The following is a 21,578-nucleotide window of genomic DNA, read 5'->3' on the forward strand; positions in this document are numbered from 1 at the left end:
AGGCTTTCTGTGGAGTCTGGGCTGCCTCTACAGACTTTACCGTCATTCTTGATCTAGTACCTTTTCATAATTATTATTCAGTCCATTGCTTTGGACACACTGTTGCCTTACTTTTTGCGGTGAGTTTATTGTCTAGTGTCAGCTGCTAAGGTGCTCATGTCAATACAAATACATTTTGTTTTGTCACCATAAGACATATTACCACAACAGGTCAATCTGAAGACAATATTTATTCAAAAGAACCAATTAATTTACCCACTGAATTTTAATCAAATTCACAGATGTGTTCATCTCAGCCATGATGTACCTACCCTTAAAACGAATATGATTAAACTGGCTGGAACATAGCTGTGATATTCTCCTTGTCACAGCTACCTTCATAAGACACAATTGATTTGATCTGTGTATCTGCTGGCTGTTATTTTGAGAATGTAACTGTCATGTTGACAAGTACATGAGCATATTATATTATTTTCCATCAACTGGTCAAAAAGTCCAAAAAATGAGTACAAAATGAGTGCTGGAAGTTATTTTGACATCATATCAGCATTAGGGCTAATCAATACCACACTAATCAATTAAAAATAAAATGTAATATTCTTTTACCAGAATTTTACAAGCAGAAGTATTACTTGCATGGAAAAACGATTCAGTGTATGATTTAGTATATTATTAAGAATACCAATTAATACTTCATTATTAATACCCCCCCCCCCCCCAATAAACTCGCTTTCGCATGAATGTTGATTTTTCCCGAAAACAGCTGTGGCGTTATATGAGTATAAAACACGCTGTAAAAAACAGTAATATTTTAAATAAAGTAATATTCAAGTCTGATATAACGTGAGCATGGTCCGATGACGAATACACACAAAAGCCTTGTGACGATGCGCGAGACACATGAGAGTTGTATGGCTAGAGGAAGTGACGAAAACTAGCGCGACCTTATGTTGTTCTTATACGCTAGTGGAAGCGACGCTTAGGAACTGCAATGACTGCCTCACATGCACCGGACTGACTACTGACGATATTTAATTTTTAAATTCGGGACTGCCGCAGAGAGAAACGGTTTGTGTGGATATCATTACCTATTTGAGAGGGCTGTTGTAGTCATCATAAGCATACTTTGTGCAGTCGTCTGAGTTTTTTGAAACATGCTACAACAGTGACGTGATTTAATGCTGTGCCCGCTGCATGCATCTGCTATTTGTGAGAGAGCCACTTTCTGGACATGTTGTATTGTTATCGTGACTAGTCGGCTATTCTTTTTGTAAACGTACCATGACTGTTTTGTAGTTAGCTGGTGATTGAACCCTGGCGAGGTCAAAGTCATACCTTCTTACTGCAATTGTGTCTACATCTACCCGCTAAACAGTGGTCTAGCTGATAAAGAGTGGTAGTTAATAAAAATCAAAACGGCTTGGGACGTAGCTGGATCATTTGTAACATTCGAAACACAGCTGATTCACCACTTCAATTGAACCAGTTTTCTATGTAAGGGTGACACTGTAATAAAACATTGTAAACAGTTACTGATTACAAGGTCAAGTCGCTGCGGGGTGGGGGTAGCAGTGTAGTCATTGTCCAGGGTCTAGTTACCTGTCAAATGTGGACTTAATTAATCGATGTTTCAGTCATTGGATGTCAGTTAAGAGTTAGTCAGACATATTCATACATAGTTCATGGAACGCCAAATGATTAAATAAGATTTCCAAGGCGAACCCCTATCAGATAGTTAGTTGTATATTATAGATTTTAGGCGGAAAATAGTTTGAAATTCTGTTCAAACATTGAAAAACACTATTTTGAAATTAGACCGTTGCTTTGTTGTAACCAACGAGGCAATATTTTATCTCTACCTTATGCTCAGAGCTGTCAGTCTTCTAACTCTCTGAATTCGGCCTCGGATGCGTGCAGCTACCGGGTGGGGCTAAAGCGTTGGATGATTGAAAATAACACTTTGGCTGTAGTCAAGGCAATAATTGCTGTCGGTCCCTTGACAAGAAATCTCTGATACGGAGAACAATGGCTAAACCGGAGTCGAAACGAAGTGCCCTGCCTCTTAACACTAGCCGGTCGACCACTGCATCAGAGGAACAGGTCAACAACGGGTCAGTCAACCTGTCTCCATCCACCGGGTCCCTCGACTCAACCGCCTCAACTGCACCAAACCGATCTAAATCTGCTAAGCAAACATCGCGCGAGAACATGCCGCGACGGACTACAGAGAGTGTGGTGTTCGACGACGGAACCAACACCTTTTTCTGGTAAGCAGCTTTTAATTTGATGCATTGCGTAGGCCTTTTTTTCCAAAGTCTGTGGTACTATGGAAGAATACCTGTAAAAATCACAGAGCTGGTTATCGGTCAGACACCATGCGAAGTACTTCACTGGATATTGATTAGCAAGGTTAAACCCTACATGTTATGGGGTTCTTGGTGGTTGAGCGATTGTTTTAAATATGCAAATGTGTTTGATCAAGGCCTCTCAACAAACAGAACAATCTGAATCAAGTTAGGGCCTTAGATGGTGTGTTATATTTATCTAGATAAAAAAAGGGTACGGATAAACATCAGATTTTGTTTTCTAGACAACATGCTTTGGACCTGCTGTCAAGAATTACTTGCAAGTATCGCAGTTCCTTCTGCATCTTTCCCTACAACGCAGTGACAGACTTCTCCATGAATGTGTAGCTACTTATGGCTTATGGAACATATTTGCATTACGTACAAATGATAGGTTCAAAGAAGTAACTTCATATCCACTATGAAGTAAACTGAAAAAAAAGACCTTTGAGAAATAATGAACATTGTGTCACAGGAATTTATTACTTAAAAATCCTTAAAACAAATAAAGGCAGGGGATATATATGTGCAGTTCAACTTATTTGTTCATCTTGTTTGTTATGTTTCACATTTGTTTGTTTTTTATCTTGTTTTTCCAACTTGCTGTACACTGACTGGTTGAAGTAGTGTTGCTGTAAGCATGTGTTGAGTCAGGCTTTTCCCTTGGCTGTATCTCCATGTGTGCCTCCTCAGCGGAAAGGGTTAGCTCAGATGCACTAAAGACTTTAATCTGGATGAGAAGGAGGTAGGGCTGGAGGGAGTGCTGTTACCGCACAGTGAATCAACCAAACACTTGTACAGACAATTTTGCTTATACCGGGAGCTGCAGGTCCAGTTTTTTTCTTTTTTCAATATACATAACTAAGACCAAGCATAAGTAATCCAGCCCAGTGTGTCAAAACCATAGTTTTGTGAATTTAATGTTATTCTTAGCCTTTTGATGTTTAGGCTGTGTGAATTACCCTTAATCTGGAGCATAAGAGACCTGTGCCCTTTGCGTATGTGGTTTTCTGTGGGGGTTGTGCTAGACTCAGGTTGGTAGCTAGCATCCCCACTCCACAGTAAATGCACTATAGCATATTTATCAACATATTCAGGGCTATGGAAAATTATCTAAATAAATCAATATTTACATCTGTAGTAATCAATCGTAGTCACATGTCATTTCAGTAGCATAAAGCATTAACAGAGTTGTGTTTTGCAGTCTCAAGGTCTGACATATTTACCATTCCTGTGCTTTTAATAAGCTCATTTTAATATCTCAGAGCACCTCCAGAATCAGTCAGAATCAGAATTTGGCTTATTGCCAAGCAGGTTTACCCATACAAGGAATTTTTCTTGGTGTTTTGGTGCGCCATGCAAATACAACACTCAAGTAACAAGTAGTGAAACACAAACAAAAATCAAAAAACAGTCCAAGGAGCTGTACAATGTACAGAGAACACTGCAAATATAGTATGATAGCATATTAAAAGAGGTAGAAAATATAAACATTGAAATAGAAATGTAAGTATAAATACAAGATGTAAGATGTGCAATACAAGATGTAGGATGCACCAACAAATCTAGATTGGTCAGAGTTCTGTCTACAGAGATCTTAGAGGTAGATGACTGTTTGTAAGGGTACTGGGTGTTGTGATTGCCTTGAGTGTGGTGTTTTGATTGCTCGGGGCTTGTCAAGACCTGAGCATTTCTCATGGTCTGAGACTTCCAGTCCCTCGTGAGGCTTCAGTGGTTGTTGTTGTTGTCTGTTGTTAGGCAGCAGCTCAGATTCAAGTCACAGAACTGGTTGTGATAAGCAAAGAAAATCTGAGCTGAGCTCTGTGGTTTTAATACTGTTAGAGATGTTTTTGTGTGTAGGACTCCTGATACTGGTGAAACCAGCTAGGTGATTTGCTTTTACCCCTCACAGAATGCAATCAGACAACTTCACAACTCCAACGTATCCTTTGACCCATGTTTCCTGTTCTGTTTCCTTCCCCCTCCTTGTGAGTCTTCTCCATCTCTTTGATCACCCTTTTTATTTTTCGCAGCAGCGTGAGACAGGCCCTTGCTCCATTATATGGCAGGCCTATTGCTGTATATTTTTTCAGGTTGCATAGTATTATCAGGTGAGGTAACTTGCTTGTAACAGCATGTTGTGCCTTTGACTCTACCGGAAACATTCATATCTATGCAAAGCAAGAGGTACCAAACTCACCTGATCAGCTCACCTGCCCAAGGGTCGTGAACAGTTGGGTTCCAGAGGAGTTCAGACTAGGGGCTAGAATTTGAACCCTGAATCCCAGATGTAGTACGCACATCAGCCTTGAGTAGAGGTCATGTGTCCTGTGTGGAGAGTTACCAAAGCGCAGCTCGTTATCTGCTAATTAGAGGAGGGTTCAGTAGTAGTGATAGCAAGGAGAGACTGAAGTCACCATGCCAGCGGGATTTCAAGGTCACTACTGGAAAGGAAACTTCCATAACAGCATAGCCTGTAGTTATTGCCTGCCTATCCTCTGCATTCCTCTGAGTTTATTGCATTTCATGTATATTATGCTTCCTCACTTTGCTCTTTATAGTCATAACCTTAAACTGCACAGAGCTGGGCTGGCTCTTCTCAGTAGCACTGCTTTCTGTGTGCGTCTGTGCGTGTGTCTGCGCGTGTGTGTGTAGGAAAATTCACTTTGTCATCTCTGGATTTACATTTAGCTTTGAGAATGTTTTACAATGTGAGACACACAAATGCAACCAAACTATTGCCCGCACTGGAGTGCAAACTCCACTGAGGAAAGATTGAGTGAAATGTTTGATGTTAAAAGTCATTCAAAGATTGACAGGGATAACCAAGCACATTTTTGTTTAAATATGGTACAGGTTTGAACTCTCTCTGTAGTCATATGTTGATTTGGGCTATTAAATGTGACATCTTAAACTCTCTTTGCATTTGAATTTAATAATGTGCACTGAAGGGTTAACAGTTCTTCCTGGAAAAGTAAAATTGGCCTGACTTTTTTGTCTCAGATAGTTTGCTTTGCTCATCATCTTATCCGATCACCGGTCACTCTGCCCTTTGTATTAGGTAATTGTGTACCATTCTAGTTTACTGACTGACAACCATCAGTGTTACCTAACTTACCTGACATGAAAAAAAAAAAAAAATTACTACCCAGTAAGAACTGACATTTCTGCGCAACAAGTCAATGTTCAATGGTTCTATGTTTTCTTTGTTTGTTTTGCTCAGTCAACCATGCCCCAGGAAGACATGTCATTTAGCTAAAAAAAAATTTTTCTCTGCAGGAGAGCACACACTTTGACTGTACTGTTCATCCTTACCTGCGCCCTGGTCTATGTTACCCTGCTCGAAGAAACACCCCAGGACACCGCTTTCAACACTAAAAGGTCTGTTATTTTACCCCCTTCCCCCTCATCTTTGAAGCTGAAGCTGACCTGACATGTAGGGAATAAACCACATTAGGCTGTGCAGATGTATGAAATAGACTGGATGGTGTTCTGTGTCCTTAAACGTCCAGTGATAACATGAGACCATATAGAACTGTATGACACAGCTGTCCTTGTGGCTGATTTAGATAACAGTTATAGCACATATGTTGATAACATACACAAACAAACTCAGCCTCCACATCGGCAACTGTTTATTTATGAATCACCTTCCTCAATAACAACACAGACTACAAACATATTGAAAATAATGGTCTTTGAACAGTGTCCCAGAATGGCTCATATTCCTTGGCAGAATGTTCTTCCCTGTACATGTTGCCTCCTCTGTGGATGTGTAACCAGAAAAGAAAGCAGAAGGAGAACTGTGCACTAGGAGAAAAGATGTGGGTGTTACAGTAGACAGAAATAGGCACGTGGGCGGGACTGACCCGTGTCTTTCGACATTTAGCTAACAGGATTTGCCATAGTCATGGTCTGATCTGGTTTAATGTTCAGGAATCAGCCCCTGTCCCTGCCGTTGTAGGTTCAGGGGCTGGATCACAGTTTTGTTCCAACGAGACAACTTCCCCCTTATCTCTGAACTTCCAACATTCTTCTCTTTTTCATTTGAACAGACCTCATGGGGAACTCCTAGCTTTGAGTTCACCTGTGACTGTTTGCCTGCGCTGAGTGACTTTGCGTATTACTGTGACATCTTGAGTCAGTTCACGTGATTGTCTTCCCTGTGAGAGAATGCTGGAGACAGAGATGATGACAGAAATCACATGTCTGAGTGTTTTGGGAGTGACATAGTTGATCTGCTTGTCTGAGTTGTTTCTCTCTCAGTCCCGTTTTTGGAAATGAGTATGCACACACACACACACACTTACACACACACACACACACACACACACCTACCTATGTACAGAGATACAAAGTGCTCTATAATCTTTAGCTAAACAGCTGGTTCCATCTAGATTGGACTCTCAAATGAAAATTTTTCTTATCTGTTGAAAAATACAAGAGATATGTTTTTGATCCGTGCCTCTTTTGAGCCTTTGAAATTCTTTAGAGTGTTTTTCTGTCAAACCAGTCAAAATCGTTCTTGTCTTCGCGATGCACTCTGACTAAAGAATTTAGCAATAGAAGAAGCAATAGAATAGTGTTTACTAGTTTGCTGTTCTATGATGCTATTTTATAATCACATCATTCCAAATGTAAGGAGGATTTGCTGGATCAGTCTGCTGCTCAATAGTTGTTCTAGTTTCAAATTAAATTTGGGGCGATGTACAGAAAGCCATCAGTTTTTAATGGACAAATGGATAATGAAGGTTGTGCCTTTGTTTTAGTTAACATTGACCCACTTGCAGGAAAGACACAAGTTTCCCATAATATTTTGGTCAACACTGAGAATTAAGCAGTGAAGCAAATGATACTCTGGGGCACAATGCTTTGTCATGTTTATGTACAGATGCAATATTTAATAATGACATTAGGAAGCTTGAGCAATACAACTATTTGTTTAATAAATTTAATTTTTCACCTTGTCAAAACATTGACATATTTACTATGTCAGTCAAAAGTCAAAAGATCAAAAGCTATTAAAGGTAATATTGTTGACCAGCTGATGGACAGATGTATTCTTTTTGTTCAGATAAGACAGCAAGAGGGGATAAACCAAATTTAAATGACAACAGACCACAGTATTGAAGAATCAAGCTGTACACTATTGATGTAATCTAATGCTCCCCGAATTTTGAATGTGACCTGTAGGTGGGAGCTTTTTGGCAGGGTCAGACATCAGGCACCCTTCTGAGAAAATGTCAAATATTTGTTCAGTTTCTATGGTGATGGTTTTGTGTAGAATTTTAGTTTGATCTATAACAGATGTGTTAATTCTTCAGTATATATGCACCAGTAAAAGGATGTTTATGTGTCATTCCGCAGAGGGATTGTGGCAAGTATCCTGGTATTCCTTTGCTTTGGAGTTACGCAGGCAAAAGATGGACCCTTCACACGACCACACCCAGGTACGCTGCAGTGTTAGAATTTTCATTCTGAATCAGGGTAATGGAAGCACTTAACTGCTCTTGTTTCCCTGTAGTAAAAGTATTGATCCCTTCCAGTACTCTTTGCTTTTTGGCTCAGGCTTATGGAAAGACTGGAACCTCCACAGTCAGATCCAACCCTAAGTGTAAGCCGTATAGGCAGTCTCTGCCTCGGGCATTTTACAGCCACGAGGGCACAAAACAAGAAGAGAAAAAAATTATGCTCCTGTGTCACAAGAGTGTATCATTGATTGCGTTGCACACACAGCCTTGCGCTAAAATGGATGCAGTTCACACATTGCTTGAGCCCTCCTTTCTACCAGTCAAACCAAGCAGATGGTGTCAGTTAGTGGAGCACGGTCTGCCCCTCTCCACTTCCACACCCATGTCTGCCTCCACTGCTACTTAATGTGCATTAGCAGAGATCACCTGATACAGAAATGACAACTGCCTAACAATTTTGTTGGTATTTGTAGCATAGCACTAGCGACGTGGGTTACAGAATGCCTAAAATGTGAAAGAATGTGGCACGTGTGGGCAGAAGAGAAGAGAACAGGAAAAATAGGTGGCAGTAGAGATTTTACTCAGTTCTTTATTCCATAAGGATGGCTTTAGCAAATGCCTCTTAGTGAAGCAGCCTGAAGAAGAATTAAAGGGGTTTGACAGGGAAAGAGAGACTCCATTGTTTTTACTCCATTGATAACTAAGAGCCTGGAGGTGGTTGTCTAGAGGTGTGTACATTTTTTGGATCTTTTCAGTCTATATGTAAACCAGATCAGTCAAAAACTGTGTGGCAACCATATCACAAGACTTGCTCAGCTCGCAGAACCAGTTTGTGCACCTCGTCCTCCTGCCTTCTAACATGGACAAGTGGGACTGGTTCTGTGTACTGATGGTAAACTGGGAGCAGCAACCCACCCTTGTCTGATTGGGAATGACAGGGAGTGTCATATATGGTCGGTTGGCGAGGAGTTGACTGACACATCCTCTGTTTGGCTCCCTCGGTCTTGCAATAACTGTAAGCTCTAAGGTGACCTTGCGTTTGATAGAAAGTTCATACTCGCTTTCAGTCTGCTTGAGACACGTGGGTTATGCTAACGACGCTGAATGACGTGCATTCCTTCTTACACCACTGAGCGCACTCCCGCTTCTTGCTTTGTGGCCTACGAGCGTGCATACATTGAATCTGTTGTCATGTGTCCCCAATCACCAATCTTTATTTGGGAGAAAGAGCTTCTGTTGTTTATTTGACAATGAGTGCTCTGTATGGCCTTTACAAAATAACTCAGTTACTGTGGCTGATATCTGACTCTGTTGCCTTCCTCTTTTGTAGCGTACTGGCGCTTCTGGCTGTGTGTTTCAGTTGTTTATGAGCTTTTCCTCATCTTTATCCTCTTCCAGGTCAGTGTATTTGTAATTCTCTTTCCTTCACACATACGTACAAATATAAAATAATAAAAAAAAGATTGTTAAAAAGCGCTTTAGACAGTGCATGTACTTTTTAATGTTCTTTGACAAACATGCTTCTGGGTATATTATGAGATCGCCACATACACTCGCAAACAATTGTAAATGATGGAGCAGCAAGACACACAATAACTAACACACACGACATGCTCACTGTCTCCTCAACCACAGCTCCACAGTTTGTGGTGTCACGTTCATATTGCTGCTCACTGTTTCATAATTACATGCAGCCGGCATATGAAAGACCGGTGCATAATGCTTTATCAAGTGCAGGAAAACAGCACTCTGCTTCATTGTGTATGGTTCTGTCCACCCACAGTGATAAATCAGGTGTGTTGTTCTGCTGAGAGAGGAGGCAAGCTAATCAGAAACTGAGTGCAGTACCATAGTCTCTATGGGCATTCACTGAAAAAGGCTCAGTCATGATTTAAAAAGAAAAGAAACAACTAATCTTTTTAACAGATCCCTCCAAAGCATGTCTTCAAAAGAGGTTAGGTGTAAATAAAAGCTTGCTGGCTTAGTAGAATTTATGTTAAAGATAAAAAAATGCTTTAAAAAAAAAATTACGTTTGCATTCATTTCATTTGGCAGACACTTTAATCTAAGGACACTTCCAAGCCAAGCATAAAGTCATTAAAGAGTTGTGTGTGACATTAGTGCAGGATTATAAAATATATATATAAAACATACTTTTATGGACAGCAAATGATTGTAAAGTGTGAAATCACGAAATTTTTGATATGTTGTCTCAACTTTTTTTACTGAATTTCCAAATCCCTGTCTTTGGGACTAACAATATTTCACATATTAATGAAACCTTTCGCAAACACAGTTTATATTAAATAATCCATCAATCACCAAACCTTTGTTAAGTTATGGGTGTGTTGAACAATGGGTGTGTTTTTCACAGAGAAAGATTCGGTGTCTCAATGCATTCCCAAGACGAGAAAAAATGTATTATAATCTTTAGTTTCTCCTAGACGCCTTTGTGAATATATGGCATTTTTCTGTGTTCTGATTGGACAGACAGTACAGGATGGGCGGAAGTTCATGAAGTACATTGATCCCAAGCTGGGTGTTCCCTTACCAGAGAGAGACTATGGAGGAAACTGCCTCATCTATGACCCAGGGAATGAGACAGATCCTTTCCACAACATCTGGGTAAGGTCCTACAGGAGACAATATTTATCAGGGAAGGTTGCAAGTTAGCCAGGGTTGACTAGATGGAGGAAATGGTGAGCTGACAGGAATTTCCCTAGTGGAAGTTCCTCCCTTTTAACATGTGAGAGGTTTTCATTTCTCAGTTGTACAAAAGTAACCTTTTGTATAACTGGAATGTTTATTCTATTTTTTTTTTTTGACAAAGCTTTTGTTTGTTATTGTCCTTTGGAGATCAAGAGTGTTTCTTTAGGGGAAGACGTGTCCATATTTGGGAAAACATAACCTTGAGAGCCTTGTCATTGTTTTGAACAGTTCAGTTGTTTTATGTGAAAGACATAAAAAAAAGTGTTCCAAAAAACTGTTCATGACGGACCTTCTTAAAGAACCAACCTATTCCCATACTGATATAAGTGAATGCTCTCGTCATTTATCCCCAACAACAATCAGTGACATTCTCTATGACAACAGTGCTCTCTGTGGAACACTTCACCTTTTACCTGTGGTGTGATGAGTCCCTGTGGGAACCTACTCTCCCCTGCTGGCAGTCCCACTGATCCCACAACATGGTTCTGTCTTCCACAGTGTGTGGCGTTCTGTGTCTGAGTGGGTGTCTCACACAATAAAATGAGACCCAACTCTGACAGACTTTAACATAAGTCGTTAAGTAAGTTGGCTTGAAAAAGCCACTTTACTGATTTTCGTTTTCTGTTGTTATCAATATTATTATTGTGTAATGGTAAAACCCGTCAGTTAGCAGCTTCAGTCAGATTGTTCCAGCTGACATCCTCACCACAGCTGCAAAAGTGAGATCTTTACCTCATCCATACTGTCTCCTTAAGTGTGTGTGCCCCACCCAGCTCTCCCCTTCTGTGGCAAGCATGATAAAAAAAACAGTCCCTTAAAACTGGGACTGTATGTGACCCATTTAAACATAGTACCATTACTCAAATGCCTCTCCTTGTCCTCCAAATCCAGTAACAGTTGTTGCTCTGTGTACGAACTCCTTTAAGACTGACCTAAAATCCTGATTATTTCTTTTTTTGTAATATTCGCATAATATGTATTTATAATTTATTTAAATTGTCTTTCCTAATGCTGGGCAGTGGAGCTAGAATAGAGAGATGGTGTTGTCATACCCACAGGTCTATATTCGAATCATACTGTGCAGTGTCTATCCATAATTAATTCTTGCAAAAGTAACATTGTGTTGTAGGACAAGATGGATGGCTTTGTTCCTGCTCATTTTCTTGGCTGGTACATAAAGGTGGGTTCATAATATTAAAGTCCTCTATTCTTCAAACAGTATAGTCCATGTGATATTCCTGTTAAATGCCTGTGACATTTCTGTTACCTGCACCTCAGTTGTATGTAATGTAGAGTGTGTAAACCAAAATGGCATATTACTTGAATCCAGTTGTTTTGATATAAACGAACAGGCAGTGATGGGCTGTCCTGTGTTCTCTCTCTCTCTCTGTCAGACCCTGATGATCAGAGACTGGTGGATGTGTATGATCATCAGTGTGATGTTTGAGTTTCTGGAGTACAGCCTGGAGCACCAGTTGCCCAACTTCTCAGAGTGCTGGTGGGACCATGTATGTCTCCCATTCTTTTACAGTGCATACACACACTCACACACACACACCCACATACACAAACACACACACACACACCAACACATGTGCACATACACAAACACACACACACGCGCGCGCATACACACACACAAAAACAAACACACCCACACTGACTAACTCACATGCATATTGACCAACTGACCTTGAGATAGGATACACACAGGCTCAAGTTATTTACAGATTATTAATGCCTTTCACACAGACAGACTTATTTGGAAAAACCACAAGACCTTTTACAAATTAAGAAAGGCATGTATTTTATCAAATAAATTTCGCAACTCTTCCTACTGCTTGAGTTTTAACTACATGTTTATCTTTAGATAGCGTTTAATTAAAGATGACTAAATGTCCCGAATGCACTGTTGAATAACAGTCAGCAAAGGAGATTGGAGTCGAGCCAGGCTGGTAATTTCGACATGAATGCAACCAAGAGCAAAATGATTTTTCAAGGAGGAAAATATTGGTTGTTGCTTGGGCATATACAGCATTAAATCATTTCAGTTAGGTGTTCAAAGCATTCTGGGTAATTGGATGTAAAATGAATTAGCAGAAATCAGATTTCTCCTGGTTTAGTATCACATATGAATGTGATACTAAAAAAGGATCTAACAATATCCAATTCCATGGACTTTTTTACATATATACATATGATGATACAGAAATCGTCTTCTTTCTATAGCAGAAGTCATGTCCACTATAGAAAAAGATCAGAATTAAATGTTTTAATAAACAATCTGTGTGTGTGTGTGCTTGTATCTGTGTCTGTGTCGGTCTGTCACAGTGGATAATGGATGTACTAGTGTGTAATGGCTTGGGCATCTACTGTGGCATGAAGACCTTGGGCTGGCTTTCAATGAAACCTTATCAGTGGCAGGGACTTTGGAACATTCCAACATACAAGTGAGTAGCTTTTCAGACTGTATCACATGGTTGACGTGGAACCCAGCCTGCACGTCATAGATGTGCATGGATTATGTGTCATAAAATAGGAGAGTATCTCCAAGCAAAGATGTTGGTATTCTTTAAACTCTTTCAAATTCTTTTAATCTGTGTGTTAGTACTTCTTAAAAAACAGAGCTCCACAGAGGCTGAAACGTTTATTCACTGCTGCTCATGTGTGGTATTAAGATGTTATATTTATCGTTACCTTTGTGGATATTAGGGGGAAGATCAAGCGTATTGCATTTCAGTTCACCCCTTACAGCTGGGTGAAGTTTGAGTGGAGGCCAGCGTCCAACCTGCGTAGGTGGCTGGCTGTACTTGGCATCATCTTTGTGGTGAGCTTTGTCAAACCCTACACACACACACACACACTCACATTCTCAGGACACTGATTTTATTGCATTTCATTTCGTGATTTCCGTCTGTGTTTCTCCATCCATGTCCCACTTTCTCTCTTCCTAGTTCTTGCTGGCTGAGCTGAACACATTCTACCTGAAATTTGTGCTTTGGATGCCTCCTGAACATTACCTGGTGTTGCTGCGTTTGGTCTTCTTTGTGAATGTGGGTGGTGTAGCAATGAGAGAGATCTATGACTTCATGGATGACCCGTAAGTCCAACATACCTTGTTTTTATGTAGGCCTCTATACATTTATTATAATTATGTCACAGTAAAAGCTTGTTTCTGCAAATATCAATTATCACAAAAAAATAATGTCCCTGTCTGCTCAGAAGTGTAGCTGCAGTTTTTTGCGTGTGTGTGTGTGTGTGTGTGTGTGTACACACACACACACACACACACACACACACACACACACACACACACACACACACACACACATATATATATATATATATAGATATAGATATAGATATAGATATAGATACACATACACACACACACACACACATATATATATATGTACACAGGGGTTGGACAAAATAATGGAAACACCATGATAAACAACAGTTTTATTATTTAATATCGAGTTGATTCTTCTTTGGCAGCAATAACTGCTTCAGTACGTCAAGGAATAGATTCATACAACTTTTGGACAGTGACTAAGGGAATTTTAATCCATTCCTGAAGCAAAACCTGTTCCAGGTCTTTCAGAGATGATGGTGGAGGGAAGTGGCTCCTTACTTGCCGATCCAAAATATACCAGAGATTTTCGATTATGTTACGATCTGGTGACTGTGGGGGCCAATCCAAGTGTTCAACTTTTCTGTTGTGCTCTTCATGCCAGTCTTTAATGGTTTTAGCAGTGTGCGCTGGTGCATTGTCATCTTGAAAGATGGCACCGCCGTTTGGATCATTGGGTGATTTTGGTCATCAGGTAACCACGATATTGCGGCCTGAGCCATCACAGAACCGCCTCCATGCTTAATGGTTGGGGTCAGGCAATCGAAATCAAGGGCTTCTTTTGGCTTCCTCCATACATAAATTCGTCCTGAACAAGGAAAAAGCATGAAGGATAATTCGTCAGAGAAGATGACATTCTTCCACTGGTCCATTGTCCACTTCTGATGATTGCACCATTTTAGGCGTTTTCAAAAATTGATGGGGGAAAGAAAAGGTTTGGCAGTGGCAGCCCTCCCATGGTATCCAGCTGCATTGAGCTCTCGATGAACTGTTTTGGTTGATACTGGGTTAGTAAGATGTTGGTTTAGCTCTGTAGTCACTTTAGTAGCTGTGGTGCTGTGATTTTTTGACACAATGCGTTTTAGTGCTCTGCAGTCACGTTCACAGAGTTTTGGCTTCCGTCCAGAGTTACGCTTCCCAGAACTAGTTTTCCCTAGTTTTTTTGTATGCCATCATGACTTTAGAAACAGTTCCTCTTGATACATTAAACAACTCAGCAGTTTTTGTTACTGAAGCGCCAGCCATTCGTGCTCCAACAATTTGCCCTCTTTGGAAGTCTGAAAGGTCACACATTTTGACTTATACTAATATACAGACCTCTACAGAAAGAAAAATCTTGGGTAATACATAAAGCACAGGAAGTCTGCAGTGCATATACATAAGATTTACATATCACTGGGAATCGTGTCAATGGCTAAATGTCAGCAAATTTATAGGTCTTGAAATACCACGTGTTTCCATTATTTTGTCCAACCCCTACACATATATATATATGTACAGTGGCAAGAAAAATATGTGAACCCTTTGAAATTACCTAGTTTTCTGCATTAATTGGTCATAAAATGTGATCCAATCTACATCTAAGTCACAAGTATAGATAAACACAATGTGCTTAACCTAATACCACACAAACAATCATAATCTTTCATGTAATTTTTGAATACATCTATTAAACGTTCACAGTTCTGGTGGAAAAAGTAAGTGAACCCTTAGGCTAATGACTCCAACAGAGCTATTTGGAGTCAGGAATTAGCAAACCTGGAGTCCAATCAGTAACAAGATTGGAGCGAGGTGCAGAGCTACTTTGACTTATAAAAGAACACTCAAACTTTTTGAGTTTGCTATTCACAAGAAGGATCTGCTGATGTGAACCATGCCTTGCAAAAAGGAGATCTCCGAAGACCTATGATCAAAGACTTTAGCTATTCACCAGTCCACAGTTAGACAAGTTTTCTACAAAAGGAGACGATTTAGAACAGTGGCTACTCTCTCTAGAAGCGGGCACCCAGCCAAGTTGACTCCCAAGGCACAATGCAGAATGCTCAATGAGGTAAAAAAGAACCCCAGAGTAACAGCTAAAGGCTTGGAGGAATCATTGGAACTGGTCAACATCTCTGTTCAAGAGTTTACTATATGCAAATATTGAACAGGCATGGTGTCCATGGGCGGACACCATCCAGGAAGCTGCTGCCTTCCAAAAAAAATCACTGCACACCTCAAGGTTGCCAAAGAGCACCTTGACACTCCACAATGCTACTGGAAAATTGTCTTGTAGACTGATGCATAGTTCAGGAAGAACACGCAGCGCTACGTATGGCATAAAAACAGCACCACACACCAACATGAAAACATCGTCCCAACTGTGAAGTACAGTGGAGGGAGCATCATGATGTGGGGCTGCTTTGCTGCCTCGGGGCCTGGACAGCTTGCCATCATCGAGGGGAAAATGAATTACCAAGTTCATCAAGGTATCTTGCAAGACAATGTCAGGGTGGCTGTCTGCCAGCAGCAGCTCAGGAGAAGCTGGGTGATGCAGCAGGACAATGACCCTAAACACTGAAGTAAATCTACTATGGAATGGCTTCAAAAAAAGAAAATCAGCCTTTTGGGGTGGCCCAGTCAGAGCCCAGATCTGAATCCAAAAGAGATGCCATGGAATGACCTCAAGAGAGCTGTTCACACCAGACATCCTAAGAATACGGCTGGGCTGAAGCGCTTCTGTAAGGAAGAATGGTCTAAAATTCCTCCCGAACATTGTGCAGGTCTGATCAGCAGCTACCATAAGCACTTGTTTGACGTTACTGCTGCCAAAGGAGGTTCGATCGGTTAATAAATTCAAGGCCTCACTTACTTTTTCCACTAACACTGTGAATGTCTAATGGATGTGTTCAGTAGTGACATGAAAAATTAAAATTGTTTGTGTGGTAGTAGGTTAAGCACATTGGTTTTGTCTATACTTGTAAGTTAGATGTAGATCAGATCACATTTTATGACCAATTAATGCAGAAAACTAGGTAATTCCAAAGGGTTCACATACTTTTTCTTGCCACTCTCTGTGTGTGTGTCTGTGTGTGTGCACGCACAGAGACAGATACAAATCACTCAAAGTCACAGTACGCTCACACACATTCACATATATATATGAGAAAGAGCGAGAGAGCGATTGTGTTCTATGGTTCCATGAATCCAACTTAAGTCAAAGTTAGACTCAGAATACAGTCAAAGTCATAGTGCTAGCCAGCATGTCTGTTTATAGTATGGGTTTTTTGTGATTCTTTACTTTTACTTTCCATCAGGAAGTTTCACAAGAAGCTTGGTCAGCAGGCATGGTTGGTGGCTGCCATAACCGTGACTGAGTTCCTCATAGTTGTCAAGTACGATCCCAACACCATCATGCTTCCTATTCCTGTCTTCGTCATTCAGTTCTGGATCCTGGGCATCGTTCTTATCCTCACCTGGACGATATGGCGTTTTTTCATCCGGTAAGCAATTCTTTCAGGATCATCGCACAGTCACGGGAGGCCAGTCTCTGTGCTTTGGCACTGCCTCACTGGTTTAAATGTAACATCTTGGCTTAGGTCGACAGACTACCATTACCTATACAACACCAGTTTATTGGTGTGTCCTCAAGATGGAATTCAAGATGAGAGTGACTGTTTTTTTCTTTATTGTGTCATGTCGTTTTTTTTTATTTGTGTAGATTTTCATATGTGCTTTTCTTCGTGGTTGTATTATTGTCGTTTTTTTTTTGTTCGAAGCTCGCTTTTTTCTTTTATTTTCTTTCCCTCTCGGAGCAAACCTGCAAGATAGTGCTTAGTTATACAGCCCTGCATGCTCAAGCGTCTTGTCTGTTTTCTCCCCCTTTGTTCCCCTAAACTTCCCATTCCTTCAGCGGCAATGTCCATGTACAGTGAGGTAGGTGTGGAAGGCTTGTCTTTCCATTTGAGTTATGTCTGCTATGGTATTATCGCCACTCATTTTTTTGCATGGCCAAAAGGATCTACCTTGCATGCTGGTTTGTTTTTTGTTTGTTTTTTTTGTGTGTGTGTGTGTGTGTGTGTGTTGTTTTCTCTTTTGCCACGGTGTTTTTAAAATGATTTTATTTATTACTTACTCCTGATTCCATTTGATTCTATCACCATTTTTTTTTCCCTTTTCTTTTTTTTTTTTTGCGCAAAGTGAATTCAAGCACTTTTGCCTCTCTTCCCAGCACAAGGTTTTGGTCACCAAGCAACAGTTGCAACAGCTAGGCTGTAGTCACCCTCCCCAGCCTGTCAGTCAGCATGTTCTCTCTGGCCCTTCTTTTGCTTGTCACTACACAACAACAAGTTCTAACAGTTGACTGAATATCCAAATGTTGAAATGTGCCACTTTTGACAGTCATCTGCATTAAGGCCGCCTCATTCTCACATCAGAGTGTGCCCCCTGTCACAGCAGTGATCATTTGAAGTGAAGTCATTTTGCTGAAAACTGCTGCATGAGGTCTGGAGAGAAAAAGGGACATAGGGACATGCCCACCACATTGCCCAGTTGTCTCTAGGTCACTGGCTTAAGAGTGTGGACAAGCAGATTGAGTTTGGAGAGTTTTGTTTGTGGGGTTTTTTTTTGGGGGGGGGGTGTTTTTTGTCTTTTGAAGTGACCCATACTTGTGTCTCCAGGGACATTACGCTTCGCTACAAGGAGACCCGTCGTCGCAAACAGGAGGGGGCAGGAGAGAGAGAGAGAACCAATGGCAGCGGCAACACATCGACCAACTCGGGCCGGAGCAAACTCAACGGCAACACGGAATCAGTCCGGCAAAGGAAGTCCTGAACCTCACTCTCTTCGGGAGTGCAGCCTGTCTGTACGGGATGAGGGAAGGGACAAAAAAAAAAAAAAAAACAAGCAGTAAAGAGGAGTAGAAGCACAACTCTGCACCTGCAGCTGTCAGAGCGCATGCAGACGAGAGCTGACATCGCAGTGCTGGTACTGTGATGACTGAGTGTGCGTGCATGCGTGCGTGTGTGTGTGTGTGTGTGTGTGTTTGTCAGTCTGTCTGAATGGGATTCAGACATTCCTATGCTGGCTACTCACTCTTATAATTAGTCACAGAGTAAGTAGGGCTGAGAGAGAGAGAGAGAGAGAGATGGGTGGTGGGGAGTTGGCAATCATTAAAATCACGTGAATTACCTCTTTATTTTGTTTAAGCGTTTTTGGGGAAATAAATCATTATGGTGCAATTTGTGCCTCTGAGTCTATATATGTATATATATGTGTGTGTGTGTGTGTGTGTGTGTATATCCTTTAAAACTGGGTGGATTGGGAGAATTCTATTGACCATTGGGATGGTGAGAAAACAAGAATGTGAGAATTAGAGTTTCTAGGGCCATCAGAACACATTTGTTGTTTGTGGAGGCTGCAAAGGAAATCTTTGCTTCACCTCTGCTATTAAAACCTAACACAAACATTGCATTTTTAAGATATTTCTGGCTAGAATATCTTTTTTTTTTTTTTTTTCCTTTTCACACTAGAGATGCCACATGCAGTTTTGCATACAGTTGTTTATGTGTCCCTAAGGAGGTGAGAGGGAGGGGTTTTGAGTTCATTTTTTTTGTTTTTCTGCTTTGCGGTGCTATTCATGACCTCAGCCACAGAGACCCAGACTCTCAGTCAGAACATTGTTCACTGACGCAACGGTCAGTTCAGTTCAGTCAAGTACGAATCATGTGGCTGTCGTGTGCTTGTGCCACATTTACATTCACACAGACATGGAAAGATATTTTACAGACAGTCTCACGGCCTTGACACAAATGCCAACGATATGTAACGTAAGACTGGAGCGTCGTCCGTAACTCCACCGTAATACTTTTCTATGAGATTGTGTTTGTTCTACAGTCTTTCACATAGGTCAGTTATGAGTGTTTTAGTAGATGCTGTCTATAAGAGTAATGTGTGCGGCTTGGCCGTAATGCTCTGACAGGGAGGATGTAACTCGTGAAACAGTCCAAATCATATTAACAGTCAGGAACGTGTTCCACAACACGCATTTCTTTTACGAACAAAAATGTAGAATTAATTATAATGTAATAAAGTGTAGTAATAATTATATAATTATATTTTTTATCTCATTTTACTAAGTAGTTAAATGAGTTATGATATTTGGGGTATAATGTTCTCTCTTTTTTTTTCCAAATCAAGTTTATTGCTTAGAAGTAAGAAGTATATTTTACAAAGACAGGGGAGTGCTCACAAGGTGTTGTCTGAGGCTCTTTGTGGTCATTACAACACTTTAGGACCTTCAGGCTACATGGATAAAAACACATTGACATACATGTACAATTCTAAATGAATGGACAATCACATTTGTCTCAGCCAAGGCAAAGATACCAAAGGCCCTATTCAGAGCTAAGCCATAGGCCTTCTACCTAAACCCTCCAACAGACGTTAAAAAAAAAAAAAAAACGGAAAAATTGGCTCTACATTTACCTTGGGTGGTTATTTTGCCATATTACCTGTCCAGTCATCTCAAATATTCTGTGACTGTCAAAATGTAACAGTGACCTCTACAGCTGGTATATAGGAAAAGGGGCAGATGGACTTAGGCTAATGCCCCTGGCCTCTCCACACTGAGTCATCAACATGCAAAGATAAGCTCTTTTCTCTTTTCAAGCCATAGTCCGTTGGACTGCCTCACACAATGCCAGTCAGCCTCAAGCTGAGAGTTACCTTTAACACATTCTCTTTTCTTTGTTTTTATTTTTGTGTTTGTTTTGCTTTAGTTTTTGACCCAATTGTTTTTTTTTTTTTAGCCAATAGAAATGCCATCCAAAAGCCTGAGAAATTCAAATGTATGCGCCAGTGCTGATTGTGATGCAGCTTGTGTTTATGTAAGTAACCGGCTGGGTTTTAATTTCGTGGTTTCTATTTTTTGCATTCAGGTCACACAGTTAGAACAGTGGCTTTACTTTATAAAGGAAATGTGTATATGCCTGAATGACAATGCAAGTGGGGTATCGTGCTTCTGCTTTTCTACCCCATTGGACAAACTCAATGTAATTGTGGGATGTTAAAATTGGAAGCTTTGTATAATATGTACTTGTATTTCAGTCGCTCTGCCAGATCTTGTTGTACGCAAAGTAAATCTCTTGTCTTGAGCGTCATTGCCCCAGACAAAGAGATCACTTGTTTGTTCCAAAACTACTACTGTCTAGTACCAGCTACATGCCAATATAAATTTGATTGTGTAGGGAAATTTGCATATCTAGCCTAAATGTTTACAGATGAGGGCTAGTTCTCCCTCAAAGCCATGTGTTGCTGACTGTTCAAAAATATGGTTATGTGTTGTGTTAGGTATTAAATGGGCCTTTTGTGTGATGTATAAACATTGGAGTAGAAGGAGAAATCATGTCCAGAATACATGCTCTCATTTAATGTCTGTCCGCCAGACCTGCCTTTGGAAATACCTTGGGTCTATTGCAGTGCACTGAAAACTCTGTTCTGAAGTTAGAGTTTCAAATTCTGAGTTTGGACATATTCCTGGATGAAATTTTTGACATCAAGGCTAAAACACCTCAGCTTGATTACAGTGTCATGTGGCCAGGGGAGTGGGAGTAAATAACAGTCTGTGCGCATAAATTAGTGAAAATCATGTGTAACAGAATCTTCGGATTCAGTCCGCAGCTCATATGCATCCATTATTACTGGAACATTCCGCTAGTATTACATTTGCTGGCTCTTGGTCAGTTTTATTGGTTATTATTATTCAGATTAAGTAAGAAGGGCAGTGGTGTTTTTGAAATCATTAGGACTGAAGTAATTAAAGCCAAGAAAGGAAAAAAGAGTTTACATTATTTTATTATTGAAATTTTTGAAGAGGGTGAGGGTAAGCCCATGCTACTGCCATTTCATGAAACCCTGACTTGCAGTAGAAGACTGTGCCAT

The 21,578-nt window shown here is 40.5% G+C and overlaps 1 protein-coding gene across 1 annotated transcript; it reads left to right on the forward strand.

The window, feature by feature from the left end:
• Positions 1-998: 998 nt before the first annotated feature.
• On the forward strand, positions 999-19,756 carry ptdss2 (phosphatidylserine synthase 2). The gene is made up of 12 exons (XM_030776233.1): positions 999-2,267; positions 5,625-5,726; positions 7,713-7,795; positions 9,147-9,214; positions 10,307-10,441; positions 11,655-11,705; positions 11,920-12,033; positions 12,857-12,975; positions 13,238-13,352; positions 13,480-13,625; positions 16,955-17,140; positions 18,317-19,756. The coding sequence occupies exons 1-12, from the start codon at positions 2,026-2,028 to the stop codon at positions 18,468-18,470; spliced, it is 1,515 nt and encodes a 504-aa protein (XP_030632093.1). The 5' UTR covers positions 999-2,025; the 3' UTR covers positions 18,471-19,756.
• The last annotated feature ends 1,822 nt before the right edge of the window (positions 19,757-21,578 follow it).

Source organism: Chanos chanos, chromosome 1 (genome assembly GCF_902362185.1).
Source record: "Chanos chanos chromosome 1, fChaCha1.1, whole genome shotgun sequence".
NCBI classification, from domain to species: Eukaryota; Metazoa; Chordata; class Actinopteri; order Gonorynchiformes; family Chanidae; genus Chanos; species Chanos chanos.